The 17,843-nt window shown below is 43.6% G+C and overlaps 1 protein-coding gene across 1 annotated transcript; it reads right to left on the reverse strand.

Annotated features, from left to right (window-relative positions):
* Positions 1-4,518: 4,518 nt before the first annotated feature.
* Positions 4,519-17,324, reverse strand: FAM192A (family with sequence similarity 192, member A). The gene is made up of 6 exons (XM_010296063.1): positions 17,186-17,324; positions 16,896-16,994; positions 12,817-12,938; positions 8,661-8,794; positions 6,415-6,479; positions 4,519-5,275 (listed from the first exon to the last, which is right to left on the reverse strand). The coding sequence occupies exons 1-6, from the start codon at positions 17,313-17,315 to the stop codon at positions 5,058-5,060; spliced, it is 768 nt and encodes a 255-aa protein (XP_010294365.1). The 5' UTR covers positions 17,316-17,324; the 3' UTR covers positions 4,519-5,057.
* Positions 17,325-17,843: the final 519 nt, after the last annotated feature.

A 17,843-nucleotide genomic window follows, 5' to 3' on the forward strand; every position in this document is an offset into this window, starting at 1 on the left:
CAACCTTAACGATTCTGTGATTCTGTGAATCAGCACTGCAGGCAGAGGCAACAGTGCTCTGCATCTCCACAGCATGCTCCATGCTGTCTCCACCACCCCTTGTCAAAAACCAGTCCCTTTTAGCAGGGTGACATCGGCGAGCTGGGGTGCCGCTGGGCTCATGTCCCTCGCCACAGCCCCATTGCTGGTGTCTCCCGCTCAGGCCTCGGCGGGCACCCATGACGTGCTGAGGACGCCACGCTGAACTGCCCCGGCCCTGGGGGTGAGCCCCGGGCACCCCCGGTCTCCTCCCGGCGCATGTAGAAAAACGTAAGGCTGGCCCTGGCCCTGCACGCATCCCCTCTACGCGATGGCTGCCCGGCCCAGCGCCGCGTGGTGGAAACAAGTTGACGAAGGAAAAGAATAAAAAGGCGGGGGGGAAGACAAAAAAAAGACTCTTCCCTTTTTTGGGGAAGTGTATTTGGAATCAGTCTATTTCCCTTTCACCTCCTGTTACTCAATACCTGTTTTCTCCAACCTACCGATGACATTTTATTCCTCCCCAACCATGAAGTATCTTCTGAGGGGCGGGTGTAGTACAGAAGAGGGCCCCGGGGGTACAAAATGCGGGCTGCCGGTAGACTCCAGCGGGTCTTCAATGAAACGCCGCGGTCCGGAGTTGGGGACAGCCCAGCCGCGTTTGCTCGGTCAGTCCCCTACGGCCGTTCTTACGCCGGCGTTTGTTCCCTTTGGCCTGCAGGCCCCCAAGGAGACCCTGGCCAAAGCTGTGCTGGCGGAGCTGCCCCAGCAAGTCGTGCAGTACTTCAAGCACCAAAACCTGCCGCCCATCAACTCGGAGCCCGCCTAGAGCTGTGCCAGGCTGCGCCCGCTGCATGTTGCCGAAGCCTCTTGGTCCTACCCAAAGCATGTTCCACGTGCTTTGAAGAGAAGAATACCCTCCCTGAAACACTTTGTACTTCCTAATTTAATTGCTACGTTCTTAAAAGTCATCCCAGAGAAGTGTCTGGATTCATTTTGTACATTCATTTTGTTCATTTTGTACAGTCCCAGCCCGAGGTAACACTAAGGGGCCAGGCCATGCCCCCCGGTCCTGCTCTGTTGAGTCATTTTTCAGTATTGAATGTACTTTGTATAATTTCAGTGGAACGGGATTAAATTTTTACAGTCAAAACTTGCTTTTTCCAAGCAATGAAATGCTTAATATATTATTATCATTCAATGAACTGGTCAATTGTATAGTTCATGTAGCTGTGTTGTACCTGTACATCTGTCACGCTCAGTGTTCATTTTTATACTGTGTACATGTTATATTTGTTATACTCAGGTTAATAAAGAAACTTGGACATTTAAAACAAACGTCTCCTAGAAGGGAAGGTCTGGGAGCGTGGTCCAGCGGTGAGGGGGTCTTCGAGTCACCCAGCCGCTCACCCGAGCGTTTCTGCTCGCCGTGCCGCGGGATCAGCCCCGGGCCATCAACGGCAGCGTGCCGGAGGGTGATTGACTGAGGGCGGAGGTGAATACGGATGTCCCATTGAGGGCAGCATCCCCTCACTCGCCCCCGTCTGCTCTCGGCGCCTGCCCGAGCCGAGGGCAAGGGGCTGGTGTCTGTGTGCACACGCGTGTGCTCGGGAGAACACCAGTGAACCCACAACAAACCAGCAAAGGGAGCTTCGTGGTTCACTGCTGCTTCATCTCCAGAACCTTTTCCAAGTCTGGGTAACAAAAGCTCCCTGCTGCCTGGGAGGAGATGGGCTGGGTGATGAAATCCTGCTCTCCAGCAGCTCGTCAGCAATGTGCTATCTTCAGTGCTAATTGCTGCTTTCTTCCGCCATTAACTAGATTAAGGTCTTTTGAAGCTGGCAGGTCCAAAGCCGAATATACTGCGGGGATCACCAGCCTCACTCCAAACCGAAGCAGACTTGACTTGACAGACTTCTCCCCGCTAGCGAAAGCCCTTGCAGTGGGAGGTTGGTGTCTCTCCAGGTGAAGCCTGGAGGCCATTTGCACGTGCATGCTACTGGCTGTGCTCATTGCCACCGACCACCGCTAGCAATCGCGCGGTTGGCACCGCTGACGCTGAGCCACCAGCTGCCCCGAGCAGCCCCACGGCTCGGCCGAAGCCTGGAGCCTAAGCTGACGGTGAGGCCCGAAGCGTGGGTCTGGGTGACGACCCATCCCTCCGGAGAGGTGGGACTGCTCCATGAAGGGCTTGCCTTGCAAAGCCCCCCGGAAGGGGAAAAAAACAACCACCACCACCCTTTTCCACATGGAGAAGCAGCCTTTGAAGGGTGGCTCATTTAAAAATAATGCTGTATACAGCTCAGCTTCCAGATCAAAGTCTGTTGCTCTGGAAAATTTGGGGGTTTTTTTCTTTCCAGAAGAGAACTTCACATGCAGCTGCACTAGCTAGTAAGCTCTTCTGCTAGTCGAGTGTTTGTGGGGGTTTGTCTTTTTTTTTAACACCTCTCTGAAGCTTTAACAACTAAGCACAGACAACAAGCGGTTTATGAAGCTGTCCCTGGGGAGGGGATGAAGCACACGCTATGCAGCGATGGCAAAGAGAGAACCGTCTTTAAAAACAAACAAAACAAAACAAGAATCTAAATCTGCCACTAAATGACAGAGCTGCCGGAGCCAGCCGTTCTTCTCCAGCACGTCTGCCCTGGGGCAAGGTTACTGCCACAGATGCTGTTCCAAGAAGGTCTGATTTACCCTCCATCCCTTGCACTCTTCATGTCCCAGCTCGTCCCTCAGTGCACTGAAGTTATTTTAATGTCAGATGACTTGAGACTGCAAGAAGGTAAACGGGACCAACGGATGGAGTGACGAGCCGGGACAGCTCTGCAGTTTGTTTACACGGGCCAGGCCATGAGAACAGCAGAGGTGACTCAGACCCAAAGGCTTGCAGGAGCTAAAGGCGTTCCCCAAGTACCCTACTCCTGCTCTTCTGGGAAGAAGAGGAAAGCAGGGGGGCTCTCACGCCTGCTTTTACTGAATTACATCTTCTCCTGGCCTTGCGTGGTCCGACGTATCCAGCAGCACCATGTCCTGGCCTCACCCGCAGCCCCCGTGGACGACCACCACCACCATGTCTGCCCACAACTTGCTGCCAAATCCCATTATAAATTTCAGTCTAAATCAGCCATTTTGACTGCAGTTGCACAAAATATCACTCAGGAAAATGGCCCCAGCATGCTCACAGCCAGGCCTGGCTGTTCTGACTCTATAGAGAGATTATTGATCTAGCTTAATGCTGGGGAAGGACACCTACATCTCTCCTCCAACTGCTCAAGGCTCTTGCAAATGCAGCTTTCAAGAAAAACAGGCATTTTTTGGTGTACCGCTTCCATTTCACTCCACAGCTAAGTACGATGAAAGTCATCAAAAGGCAAGCATTAGGGAGGCAGCAAGAGATCTAGCTATTTTCCACCTGAAAGCGCCATAATTACAGTAGCTAGAGAAGAGGCAGGAACAACTCTGGAGCAAACCCAAGAGGTGCCAGGCAGCCCAGAACAGAGGAAGAATTACAGCGTGTTTGTAAAGATTCCATTGTGGAACAGGGTCATGCAAACTGAAAGGGAATTTGGCCAAGGATAGCTTCCGTGTGAGCGTAACTCTCCCAAAGGAAATGAGGAGAGTTCAACACTCAAGCTAAGAGACGAATCCTACTAAAGGCCTGCAGGTTTCACTGCTTTTATCCCAGCCGCTCTCTTACACGTTGCTTGGCGCCACGTTCAGATCACTGCCCTTTGGCACGCACATAGAAGTGCACGTACTTCGGAGTGCAGTACATAGAGCAGGACTGCTGCGAGGGAGGCTGTCACAAAGACATTTTCACCTCCGAGCAGCTGAGCTGAGCTGTTCCAACCCCACAACCTCCCATCAGCGATGTTGGCACACAGGGGCAGAAAGGACAGGCCCTCGGCTTTCGTAGCCTGCTTCTCACTCATGCCTGGCTCCCTGGTCCACATCACCCATAAACATGCCCATGTAAGGCTTCTTAAGTCCAATACAACTTCAACAACCACCAGCTACAAAGGATGGTGGAGTTCTCCAGCTTCTGCCCAAAGAGATTTGGCTGAACCGGGGTATCCAGTTCAAAGGTGTTCAAAAAAACATGTAGACATGGCACTTCGGGAGGTACTTTAGTGGGCATGGTGGTGTTGGGTCAATGGTTGGACTTGATGATCTTAAAGGTCTTTTCCAACCCTCATGATTTTATGATTCTATGATCCCCCACACTCTGGATTCACGCTCTTCAGGACACTGCTGCAGAATGGCTGAATGACTTGTCAAGTGCCAGTGCAGGAGCAATGGCCTTTGAGCAGAACAGCCAACTGCAGCTCCTTTGAACTCACTCAGAACAAGAGTTTTCCACCACCATCTCTGCATTTGTAGGAGGCTGGCTTGCACTTCTCCTGGACGGCAGTTTGAGGAAGGGGCTGGCTGGCTAGAGGAGAAACTGCTTAATGGAATGGGAACAATTATGAATGGCACAAGCAGAGATAACAAAATGCATTCAGAATGTCTTTAATCATGTAACACTAAAACTTCTTTACAGTGTCATGGCAATCTACACTTCACCATCTGCTTGATTTTTGTTCTGCCCCCATTTCTCAAATACAGAATAAAAATGACATTTTAAAACAGAACACATGGCTGTTTCTACAAGACTGCACTGTTTCAAGTGAGTATTTTTTGCCTGTTAGTCTTGTATAAACTTCGATCACCAGAATTCTTTCCTTCCGTAAGCATTTTAAAAGATAAAGCTCTCTCCTTCTTATCCTCAGACCTTCATTACATTACTAGATGTGCCTTCTGGTTTAGGATGGCAGCCTTTCTTCCAGGCTCAGTATGCACCCCAGAAATGGAAAGTTGGGGGAAAAGTAAAAAAAAAAAAAAAAAAGAGAGATATAATGAGTTATTTCAGGAGTATCTGAGTGTATTAAAGTTGAGACGTTAGCTAGAAAGATTATATTTGGGGCAGAAGGATGCATCAAGCATCCATCAGGGCTTTGGAAGATACTCTGCACTACATTACACACGGAGGGATTTCGTTATGGACCATCAAAGAAACTGTTGCTACGAAAGACAGAAGAGACAATCTTTCCAGTGGAATTAATAGTGCCTTCGCTATCCGAGCTGGACTCCGAATCACTGCTTCCCGAGTAGGCGCCCAGGCCAGGCAGGATCCCAATGCACACGGCTGCTGGGGGACAGTGGACCGTGGAGCCTCCCACTGAGCTGCTCCCCAAGGGGACACAGGATGGTTTTTCTGAAAGAAAGGTACCTCAGTCAAAAATGAGAGCGCAGGAAAGGGCTTTTATTCAGCCCAGGAACTGCCATCATTCACCTGCTATTGCCACATCAGTGGTGGATGATTGCAGCATTTAATTAAAGCATAAGGCAGCTTTACGCTACAATAAAGCTATTCTGACAGGAAGGACTTGCAACCTCAGGTGATTTTTTTTTCCCTCATCACTAGTTTAAGCCCAACTCTATGCTGGCATTACAGATTTTTATTCTAAAGCTGTCAGTTTGATGCCTGTCAAATACCAAACCCACTAAATAAGAATAAATAGCTCCGCTTTGTGTAAATTAATTTTTTTTTTGTGATATAACAGCATAGTTGGAGAAAAGTTTTATTCCATTGCTCTGCTAGTCAACATCTCCCATCTTCCACGGCTAATTAATTACTTCCAGTGTTCTGAAAGTTTACTGAACAGAAGGAGATTCAGGAAGCGCCTCGGGTTGTCATTACACAATTGCAGCTCACCCTGTTTGTGTCAGGGTATCTTGACAGGAAGTCAACTGCAGACCTGACAGCTAAGACTGAAACACAACTTAATTTTTCTTCTAGTTCCCCATAATTTTCAGAAACAAATTGGTTTCAGGATGGACGAGATCACTTCATAGCATGAAAAGCTAATAGCGGAGGTATACAAATACGTCAAATGCTGCTGTGAAGAGGAAAGGGATGATCTGTTCTCCATGCCTCCTGTTGACAGGACAAGCACTAGGCTTGAAATGCAGCTATGGAGACTCCTATTAGTTATCAGGTAAAACTCTAAGGGTAAAATCAGTTAAACATTAGAATAAACTGCCTAAGGAGGGTACACAATCTCTATCTGGGGAGATTTAAGAGCAGCTTAGACAAACATCTGTCAGGAATGGTTTAGGCAGGGGATAGGGTGAGGACCTGTAGAGGATCCCTCCAGCCCTACTTCCTACACAGGCTGTCAGCACCTATAGTTACCATTTCTACTGCTTTAAGAGAGAACATGCCAACCACAGTCTGTGCTGTCTTGCATAATGAAGGAGCAGAAAAGCAATTCTCTATCAGATTTAACACCAAGTCAGTTGCTGTTCAGGTGAGAGACAGACAGCTTCCCACATACAGAAATCAGGACATACCTTGATTCTTTTCATCATGATCAGTATCTAGTTTCAATCTCTTCACACTGTTACCGCCATCTGAACTGTGGAAAAAAGAAGAAAGTGTCTTGTTCCTCATAAGCTACTAAATTACCATGAAGTTAAAGTCACATCTTTGCCTCAAACGCTACAGCAAATGCCAGCAGGGTCTCCTGATGATCACCACCACTAACCGCTGTTAACTGGGGCTCCTGAGGGAACATGCAGGACCCTAGAAAGAGTCACCGCCTACACTGCAAGTATCACCTGTTAACCTGCGAAACAGAAACACGCCTCTGAGAATCCAAGCCAGACCTCTTAGACAGTAACCCTGAGCTGCCTAATCAGCTGGAAGTACCCCACAGGAGATCAGGAATAACTACCTGAGCTTCAGCCACCCCACAGAACAACCACAGGCTTGCCCATGGAACAGGTTCCCCAGAGAGGTGGTACATGGCCTGTCCCTGGGAACATTCCAGGTCAGGTTGGACGGGGCTCTGAGCACTCTGATCTAGTTGAAAATGTCCCTGCTTATTGCAGGGGGTTGGACTAGATGGCCTTTAAAGGTGCCTTCCAACCCAAACCATTCTATGGTTCCATGTGGATGATTACCACGCTTGATGGTGCAACATCGGTGTCTTCCAGGGTTTCATTCCCCTCTTTCAAACACCTAGGGAGCCTATTCGAAAACATCTAGAGATCTTGCACCCTGTAAGAAGCCCAGTAGGTTTTACAGCAATTCACACACAGCTGCAGTGTCTGAACTAAAAAAGAAAGGGGTCCTTTTCTGGGTCCAAAGTAGTGGTGGGGGAAAGCAGTGTTACTTGGACTTCTGACTCTTCAGAACTTCTATAGCTCTGAATTGTCACTGATTAGTTTCTTTTTCCCCCTCTTGCTTGTTCCCAATCCTAAGCCATCCACATAAACAAATACTTCCCAGCTTCAGCTGTGATGAACTAAAGTGATGAAGTATGAGAATTTTTATGCATTAACTCTTCTGTCCCTGTCAGAGCATGCAGTACAGATGAAAGGTTATTCTATGTGGGGAGGTTTTAACAATAATACATCCTTTACAGGAAAGTACAAAGCTCAGAGAGTAGACATTGAACTCGTACTACACTTGGTTTTGGATAGTTTGCAATAAAAGATAAGATGGCAAAAATAGAAGACTGCACAGCAAGTCTGTGATGGCACTGACATGTCAGTTAAAATGCTCCCTTCAAAAAGATGCCATCTGCAGACTTTAGATCTGCCACTAAGCACATGCCAGCGCCTTCTCTACAATATACTGGGTTAAGTGCTAGTAGCTACAAGACAAAAACCACATTGTTGGCTGCTTGTTATCAGTCCAGGGTTTCTCTTCTCTGCACTCCAAAAATCCAAACAACTACCTAACCCCCTGCCACATTAGGTGGTGGAAGTGCTTACTTCAGTTTCCAGACGTGCAACTACTGCTGTACTGGTAGCTAAACATCACCTTACAAGATAAGCTTCTAAAATAATCTCTCACTCCCTGGGACAGATTCAGAAACACTGACTGAACTTCTACATGTGAATAATGATCTATATTAGACATATTAGACGACTCATCTGTGGTGAATGGCTGGTTCCACATGCCTAGTTTCTCCGTGACCTGTAGCACACCCAGCAGCTGCGTTTGCAGGCCAAGATCAAAACAGCAAACACAACACAAACCCAGCTGCCATTTCCCTGGGATGGAAAGGGTGTTGATGTATCTGTGCAAATCAGCTAGGAACAAGGAAAGTTTGCCTGATGCCCTGAGGATCAAACTGGTACACAAATCTCTTCTCTCATATCCCATGTCTCCCCTATGCTGCCTCCCAGTAGCAATTAAAACAATCCTTTTTAGACACAGATAAAATCAGCTGATAAATTATGCAAACCGGAATGAAATCACATGAGTGAGGTGACACCAATATCTACAAATAGAGATGTAAAACAGATTTCCTCTAGATCCCCAAGCAGGATTGCCCAAGCCTGGAAGTCTAGAATGAAGAGTCTACCCACTTGCTTTACACATGCTTATCTATTTGAATTGCTTCATGTTTTTCCCCACAGTTTGTAAGAGCCTATAGAAACAAGGCTGGTCTTTTCTTATACCTCCCCCCTTTTTTCTTTAGGGCTAAGGTTCACACCTCACTCTCTGGAGGCAGTTTTGGCCTGCCTCGCTTTACACTGCTAACTGGGTTCCATTCCTCATGAATTTATAGAGGTGTGAAACTAACCTTCTGTGCTTCACAGCTCCTGCCAACAGCTTTGCCTGAGAGAATTTGTTCTTGTTTTCCACTGACTTCATGGGCAATTTCTTCTCAGTTTCCTTCTTTGGGTCCATACTGACTCCCACTTTGGTGAGAGTGCTGTGAATTAAGGGTTAAGGATCAACCAGGAAGGAATAGAGAGAACAGACACTTCCTCTCTGATATATTTAGCCAGCTCTGCTGACAGCAGCGAGTGAAGTTCATTCACATATTCTATCAAAACAAACTTATTTGTAATGACATTTAGCTGGCATCTTTGGCCAAAACAGCAGAGCCTTCAGCCTCTGGGTTCAGAGCTCTCTCGGGTGTCAATACCAGCTCTCCCTGTAAAGACATCCAGGCAGCAGACTAGGAGCTGCTTCTCCGAAGTTCGAAAGGCACAATGCACGACACATCCAGCACCCATAAACATATCCATCATCCTTTTCCTAAGGGTCTTAGAAAAGCAGAAAGGTCAGACTGGACCAAAATAAATAGAGAGATACATCCCCCTTCTATGGGGATCAACACATTTCTAGTTCAAATTCACTGCTTCAACCCCTAATCCTTACCAAAAAAAATAAGTAGGAATATGTGGGCTCACTTCTACTCCTCAAACCCTCTTTTTGCTGAGCCCAGCAAACTTCAGCCTACCAAAGCAAAACAGTTCAATTGTCTGTTTTGGTATTTACCAGTCGTAACTTTTCATCTCATCTCTCTGTAAGGGCCACAAGGCTATTACTGCCAGTTTGAACACCAACCCCAAGAGGAAGGAGACAGATCTGATGAAGGGTCCATGTGGTCCAAGATTCACCCAAAAAGGCTGCGACTGCACAGAAAAATTAAGTAGCTTAAAACAGTGTTAGCAAGGTGGGATCCAGCTGAAACCTATAATGATGTGGAGAAGCCTAAGCAGGTTCTCAGACAGGATAAGGAGGAGCTTGGTCTGTTATTAAGGCACACTCGCTCTGCACACACACTGAGCAGGTCTCCTTCTGTGGCAGGATCTAGTCCTGTGCCTGAGAACAGTTCATGTCCAGCTGTACCTGATGAAGCAAGGTCCATTTGTTAATGAGCTACTAGTGGAGTCACAAAAGTTTCTGCAAAACTTTTAAACCACAGGTAGAAAAGGCACATCTCATTTAAAAGGGTATTTGTTTATAACCCTAAATCTGGCTTTCTACCAGTCTCTTCTTCGACTATGATTCCACTGATCAGGTGACATACCCACAAGGTGGAGCTCCACACGTGCCCCAGTTATTGCAGATGAATATTGCATAGTGAGTTTCATATTGATGGACCATGTATTTGCAGTCATAGGGTTTGTTTCCTCCACTGAACACCTGTAAAACAAAACCTCTTACACCTTCCTTTGAAGCGACACACTCAAAGTCTCCAATCACTTTACAATTAGGAGTGTTCAGATGCCATTCCTTATTTTATTTTCCTAAGGATACAGCAGTAACCCAGACTGCTCCCTGCCTCAACTGAAAGTCTTCTCAGTCAAAACCAGACTGTTCAATTTTATTTATTTTTTTAAGATGGCACAGGAGTGCCATCCCGTGGCTATCAGAAGCAATTTGAAAGCTCATTGTCAAATATGGTTTAATGTTGCAACACACAACACCACAAACTGCAGTGTTCAGCTTCCACATTTACGTTCATTACCTTGTTATATTCCAGTACTGCGCTACAAAAGCCCGGCTGAGGCACTCAAATATTTTTCTTTTAAAAGATACCAAATTACAGGCTTTTCACTCCTATCCAGGCTGCCATTCTCTTAACACTCCTCAAGTAGCAGAGACATAGCACATTTTAAACAGAGATTTTATATGTACTGCTGTCGTTAGCAAATATAACACTATACCTAGCCAAGAAGTGTCCTCTCTCTGGAAGACTACATTAGAAATAAACCTCTCAAATATCAACTGCATTAAAAAAGCTGTCCTACAGTAAAACCTGCTTCTTGGAGAGGGACCTCTCCCGCATTTACACAGGATTTAAGACAAGAGGATGTTGTTCTTGAACACTTCTTGGAACTGGCTTAAAAAAAAAAAAAAAAAAAAAAAAAAATCTGCAAATCTTTAAACACTGTCAGACCAGTGGGATCTGGACAGGGTAAGGAGCAAAAAAACCCTAGTTGTTCGTGTAGGAGGAAGTGAAATTCCTATGCATCCATGCATATGAATTGCTTATGCTCGAGAGCACATTAACATATTCCAAGGCACATTTATCCTTAAGATATGATTCCATGATTGTTCAACCTAAAAAAATGAAGAAAATAAGAAAGAAAAAAAAGCTCTGTACTTGAATACTGACGTAGGTTTTACCATTAAATTAATGCCTCTGGGTAGCTTAAATTGGATGTTATACCACAAAAAACACCAAATAATCAAACCCGGTGCATTGACATTCCTCTTATTAGTTCAGAAGAGCACTTGAACAGTTCCTATAGAACCAGCATATTTACCTAGTACCCACTGGTTTTTGTCACTGTAGTGATAAACCACTAGTAACAACCTGCAGATACAAAAATATCTTTTGCATTTTAAAAGAATACCACCTTGCTCTGAGGTTGCTTGAAATATTATGGTTAAATAAAAAAAATTAAAAATAAAAAAAGAAAACTGAATGGGCAAAACCTCTCAGTTTCTCATGAGGTGACTATAAAACATTGTCTTTCCCCCCACCCCATCAGCAATATATTCTACAGTTTAATTCACAGCAAGATTTCAAACATAGAGCCAGATGATATTATTAAGACTGTAAAGACTGAAGTTAGATGTGCCTGTACGTCTTGAACAGGCTCTGCTTGGTAAATTCAGGGATCAGTGTGTTATGTGGCTAATTCAAGACAACATAGATTCCCTCTGGGCTGGTATGGTTCACCCCAGACGTATGTGACCTAACTAGAGCTGTCAGCTGCTTCCACAGCATAATCTTACACTGCGCAGCCCTGCATCAGCCAGACCCGCAAGCAACCACCACCGAAACTAAATATATCCCATGAACATCCCATTATTACATACAACAAATCAAGAAAATATTCCAAATCCATCAATCAACTTACAGCCTATTTCTGACATAGAAAAACGCATCAGTATTGCTTTTTCATAAAGGCATTACTGAGATAACTTAGATGCTCTTCACAGAGCACAGGCCTTAAGTTGAAAATCATTAATACAAGGTAACGTACATCTTTGTAGCACTGGCACTATTCAGCTTTATTTGCTGACTGTTTTTGGTCACCTGCTTGTGTCCACAAGCTCTTCATTTATACTAAAGCATCCTTGAGAACTTGTGCTTTGTTCACTGATGACTTAAAAGCAATGATTTTCATTGGGAGGCAAAGAAACCATCAGGTTCTGCACAGATTCAGTAAACCTCAAAAAAACCCCAACATTTAGCGTAGCACAGAAATCCTCAAATCATTCCAGCCTCCCTTGGCTGCACTGATAAGAAAGAAAAAGCATCCTACATTGTTTTGTAGCACATATTCATGAAGACTTGGCATTTAACAGCAACGCCAAATTGTCTTGCCCTTAGTACTGCCTAAAAGTCTGTAGTACCCAAAGGAGCCGAGTCTCCACGGGCACTGACTTCCCAGAAGAAAGTCAGAGCATCTGCACAGCTGTTTAACATTTAATTTCTCATCCTGCAGTTATCAGCAATGGAAAAAAGTAACTAGTACTTCAAGAACAACAACAGAGAGAACAATTCAAACATTATTTCAAATAGGTACGTTAGAAACAGCCAATATGCAGTTAAAAAAACAAACAAGAACATGCTGCTTTTCAATAAGAGGACAAAAGCAAAAGATTAGAAGTAATAGGCTGTTTTTCTTTTATGTTCTCTTTCTCTTTTTAGCTATGGTATTTCATGCTCTCAATAAGGGAGGAAAAAACCCCAATCAACAGGGAGAAGGTAAGAAAAATACCAGACACATGGGGATTGAAGGGGGGAAATATCAAACATTACAGTGGGAGATCCAAGGTACAATGAAAACATTAAACTTTAAAAGTCTATCATTGCATATGTTCTGTAGGGCAGTTTTATAGAATGAGTGTCAATGACAGAATAAAACTACAGCCCAGATTCTTCTCCTCCTCTGTATAACCGCCAGCCATTTTAATGCAAAGGATATTCTGTATTCATTTAGTTCTTTCAGCTCTTCTTCTCTTCGTTGCTTTTCTAGTAGCTCTTGCTGCCGAGAAACCTCATCAAGGAAATGCGTCTCATCTTCATCTAAGCCTCTTACCATATTTTCTGAATAAAGGAAAAGAATGCATATTGGTAAGCTAAAACCACTTAGGGAGCAGCCATTTATTTTGCATTGCTTTGCCATTCTCTTAGAACACTTTCCGATGATTTCAAACTGCACATAAACGTAGGCAAGTATCCACATCTCACACATGACATTTCTAATACTTCTAATACTGTTCTACTGAGGTAGAACAATTTGCACGAAGTCACTGCGAATGCAGGCAGTAGAGTCCTGGGTGGTTGAATGAATCGTGTACTCCAGCAGTCACGCTGCTGTGCCAAGTAAAGGGCACAAAGCAAAACCCACAAGCTACCTGCTGGCTTCTGTAATTAAGGAGTAAAAATACTTCCCGGTTAATGATACTTAACAAGCTAAAACTCTTACACACTCAAGCACACAAACTACAACAAACTAACACAGTTTGAACACAACACTATTACTACAGAGAAAGGCAAGACACAATTCACAGGAAGCCATGAAATACTATTGACCTTGCTGATACAGTCAAGGAAAATCGACCGAGTTTTCACACAAGCAGCCCTTTGCAGTTCTGAAATGCCATTTGGAACAGGTTACACAAAACAAGGAATAACCACGTTAAGCAATGATATATTTGCTGTTTTGGTTTCAGACACGGAGTTTAAGCCTGTCTCCTCAGAATCTTTCTTAAATCAAGCAATAACTGGAAAAAACACATTACTTCTCCCATAAATCTTGCCTCAAAATAGGAAGTACATTTTCTTAAAGCAAACAATTAGTAACTTAACCGAGATTAGTATCTGTTTAAAAAAAAGAAAAGTACAAGCAAAACAATTCCTAACTTCCAAATAAAAATAAATTCTTTCTGAACATGCTACCCTAGTTTAAAGAAAGTATGTGCTAGTGCAGTAGGAAAGTTCTTTATTTTCTGTTCTGCAAATGTTCAACATCTCTCAATGAAATGATTTAGTTAGAAAGTTAATAAAAAAATACTTTTTAGAAAGACCACATCTTGCTGTTTGTAGTCAGCCTGAGAAATCTTAACCCAAACATCACCTTTAGTCTTCATTAGAATTTAATTCCATAGGAGGATTTTTAGGCTTTTACCTGAGGTCGCCTTTTTCTTTTTTCACCCACATAGTCAAGTCCTACTCACTTCAATGGCAAGCCAAGAAATCCATTTACACTGATAATTGGCAAGCTTCTGTCTTTGACAGAAGAGCTCTACAAATCAATTATTCTTTGAGGCTACTTTTTAAAGGCTGAGCTCTGCTCTTTCCAAGTATCAGAACGCAGAGCTCATTCGTAAATCTTTAAACAGTAACTTGCAGCATTCACTACTGCTGATGGCCCCTTCAAACAGACAGCAGAAGTAGTGAAACTCCTGACATTTTCTGAAGCAAGTGACATGAATTAATTTCATTTTCTGCTTGCCTGATGTGCAAACGAAGAGAAGCAGCCACAGAGATCCTTATAGCTGACATGATTCCCTACTAAACAGTCTGCAGCAGGTTTTGTTCTCCAGGTTAGCAGGTATCTCTTATTCTGCAAGGGTTGCCTCAAAATCAGCAGCTGGTTTACTTCTCAGTTACCCCCTCTCAGGGATGCTTCTCATTCCAGCACTTGGTTTACAGGTTTCCTCAACCAAAGGGAAGACATTGCAGATCTAACATAACTCAGCAAGGGAAACAATTAATTTAGACAGTATTTATAGGCCTTTCCTATCTAGGTTGATAGTGGTCAGTTTTCTGGTGGCTACTTGGACAAGAATTGCTTAGTCACATCACCAGAGGTGATTTGGATCAAAAGTGTACTGAAGTAAACCGGAAGCTCTCCAGCTGGAAAGACTCCTGTAGGTACACTTGGAGATTTCAATGCATTAAGCTCTGGAGCCCTCAGCACAGGAAAGACACAAAGCTGTTGGAGTGAGTACAGAGGCGGCCACAAAAAGGATCAGGGGGATGGAACAGCTCTGCTGTGAGGACAGCCTGAGAAGTTGGGGGTGTTCACCCTAGAGAAAGAAGGCTCTGGGGAGACCTTATTGCAGCCTGCCAGTACTCCAAGGGGGCTCAGAAGAAAGATGGGGACAGACAGAGCAGGGCCTGTTGCAATAGCACAAGAGGTAATGGTTTTAAACTAAAAGAGATTTAGACTAGCTATAAGGAAGAAATTTTTCACAATAAGGGTGGTGAAACCCTGGCCCAGGTTGCCCAGAGAGGTGGTTGATGCCCCATCCCTGGCAAAATTGCAGGTCAGGTTGGACGGGGCTCTGACCAACCTGATCCAGTTGAAGATGTCCCTGCTCATGGCAGGGGCGTTGGACTACATGGCCTTTAAAAGGTCCCTTCCCACCCAAACTCTTCTATGATTAATGCTGCTATCTCTACTTTCCACTTTTCACTACCAAAAACACAAGCAAAACTTAAGAGACAGGAAATAACTTTCACTTATCCTTATTTTGGTTACCATAATTTTTCAGAAAGAAAATTTTATAAGTTGCATTTTGGAGAATGCTAGTATTATTTTTCATTTAAAATGCTGTAACGTTCTACTAAAATTATTTTACTTTGAAGACAGGCTTTCTTGCAATGCTGAATAACCTAGCAGAAAGAAGACCTGCTAGTCTGTGTACTGGTTTTTATCTACACAAAAAGCTTAGAGTAACTACGTTTATATGTTTATACAAACACAATTCTCAGCATTAAGAGTGTTTCTCCTCCCAAGTCCCACCATCAATTCTGACTGATCAGAATGACAGTGCAGTAAAGCAGAACTCATTTTCTACTCCTCAAAAATTGCCCACGGATAGAGAAAACACGAACATTTTAAGGCAAATTCAAGCACATTAGGGGACAAATCTTGCCACTAATGGCTAAACTGGGCTGAACTCTGATGAGGTAAACTAGTGGCCCACAGTCCATCCAACACTGATCTTTAGTTAGTCAGTTCCTCCCACTTACCTCTCCCAAAGAAACGTGGCTACTGGAATGATTCTAAAAGTGTCTACCACAAAACTGGAAAGGCAATCATGGTAATCAATAATGCACTCGATAGCATTTGCAAGGCCAGGGAGTCCTATTGAACAGAACTCAAAACTGTGCCTCAGTTAAAGGTAAAACATAGTTTTGTTGCATCCCAAGCACAAGAGAAATTCTAGACAGAAGGCAGTTATGCAAACTGGAGCTTAAAGAACACAATAGTTTGAGGGTAAGGCTTCCAGCTAAAGAACCAAAATCAATCAGAATCCACCTTAAAATGGAGTCCCACAGTATCATCCTCACTTCTCTTTAGATAGAGCCAATAGCTCCCTTTTTCCCAAAATGGTTGACTAATAATTTTCTAGTTCTCATTATCATCTATACAGGTGATAAAATACAAATAATTTTTCCATAAAACCAGAAATACCAACATCAGTAAAAATTAGGTTTCCATTTCATTAGAAGAGTTAAATATCTATTTTGAATCAACTCCTGTATGTTTACTTCTTCCAAATAGTAATCCTGAGTCTCAAATCACTTTTGCGTCAACTAATTACAGCTTGGAAATGTAACAGCTGCTGGAACAGGATTTTGTTTTACTGATTCAAATAGGAGGGTCTTGTGTTAAAGCATGAGTTCAAGCGTCACAAAACCATGTTATATTTCCACTTTTCCATGGAGTGCTATCAGAGGGTTTTTTTTTTTTATTTATTTAATGTGCAAAATAAGCCTATACAGGAATGCAGCTTCAAAACTGCAAGCAACTTTTGAGTTTCACACGTGTGCGGTGCTGTCTTGGTGCCCAGAACAATGTCATCGGCAGGAACATCTACCACCCTTGAAAAAGACAAAATTTCAGTAATACTTTTCTGAAGCCTCTCTCTCTCTGAGAGAGACAAGACACCCAGATATGTCCCTTAATGAGATGTTGTATACAGCTGTTGCACACAATACAGGCAGTCTGATGAGTTTCAGTTCAAAATAGTAACTGCTGGTGCTTACTGAATTTAAATTGCTCCTCAAACTCCTGCTGCTTCTTTTCTCTCTGTTCCTGAAGTCTTTCATACAACGAACGTGGGTCATACGCCTCCTCAGGGCATTCTGAAAGGAAGGAACAAATCAGGAAATGAGACTGTATGTTAAAAACACTAAATCACCAACAGTGCTTAGTTCCTTCAAGTAAAAACCTTTTGAACTTGTAGAATACAAGCTATTACCTTTTATATCTGTTTCGCACAGAAGTGAAATATTTTCCAGTCTCTTTCCTATAATTATTAAAATCTATCCCATACCTTCTGGATCCTCAGGTTTTCGAACCTTTTCCCATTCCTCTTGCCTTCTCTTTCGCCGCTCCTCTAGCTCCGATTCTGACACAAACCTCTTGTTAATCACAAGGTCAGCAGTACCATCTCCCCCATCCATTGTGGGACAGCCTGCCCTAAAAACACAATATGAAAGACATCAGGGGCCTGATTTCCCTTGTCAGTGCATGAGACATTACTACACATCCTGAAAAACAGACCCACTGTGCTTATAGTAATGTCAGTTCTCTACAAACCACTACATAGTAAGTACTGATCGAGATACCTACTCACTACCCAACTGCTAAGACTTACTACTACACTTTACTCTTTTTCATAATTATCTCTTCCCTGTAAGTTGTCTGCCTCAGTCTGCTTTTCTAAATCACATTTGAATGGAATTTCCCCACCCCACTTTGGATTTACCTTGCTTAAATAAGTATCAAAAATAAATAAAAATAAAGGAAGAAACACACACCTATACTCACATCCTTTTATTTCAGTTCCTACACCTCTTTGCTCTGGAGAAAGGGTTTGACACTTTTGAGTCTGCCCTCACTTTACCTAATTTCTTTCCACTGAGCCTGTGAAAACTCGAGAAAGCTTGCCTGTTTTCAATGATTTGAATACATATAAGTGATTAACAGTG

The sequence above is a fragment of the Phaethon lepturus genome, unplaced genomic scaffold (assembly GCF_000687285.1).
Source record: "Phaethon lepturus isolate BGI_N335 unplaced genomic scaffold, ASM68728v1 Scaffold47911, whole genome shotgun sequence".
NCBI lineage: Eukaryota > Metazoa > Chordata > Aves > Phaethontiformes > Phaethontidae > Phaethon > Phaethon lepturus.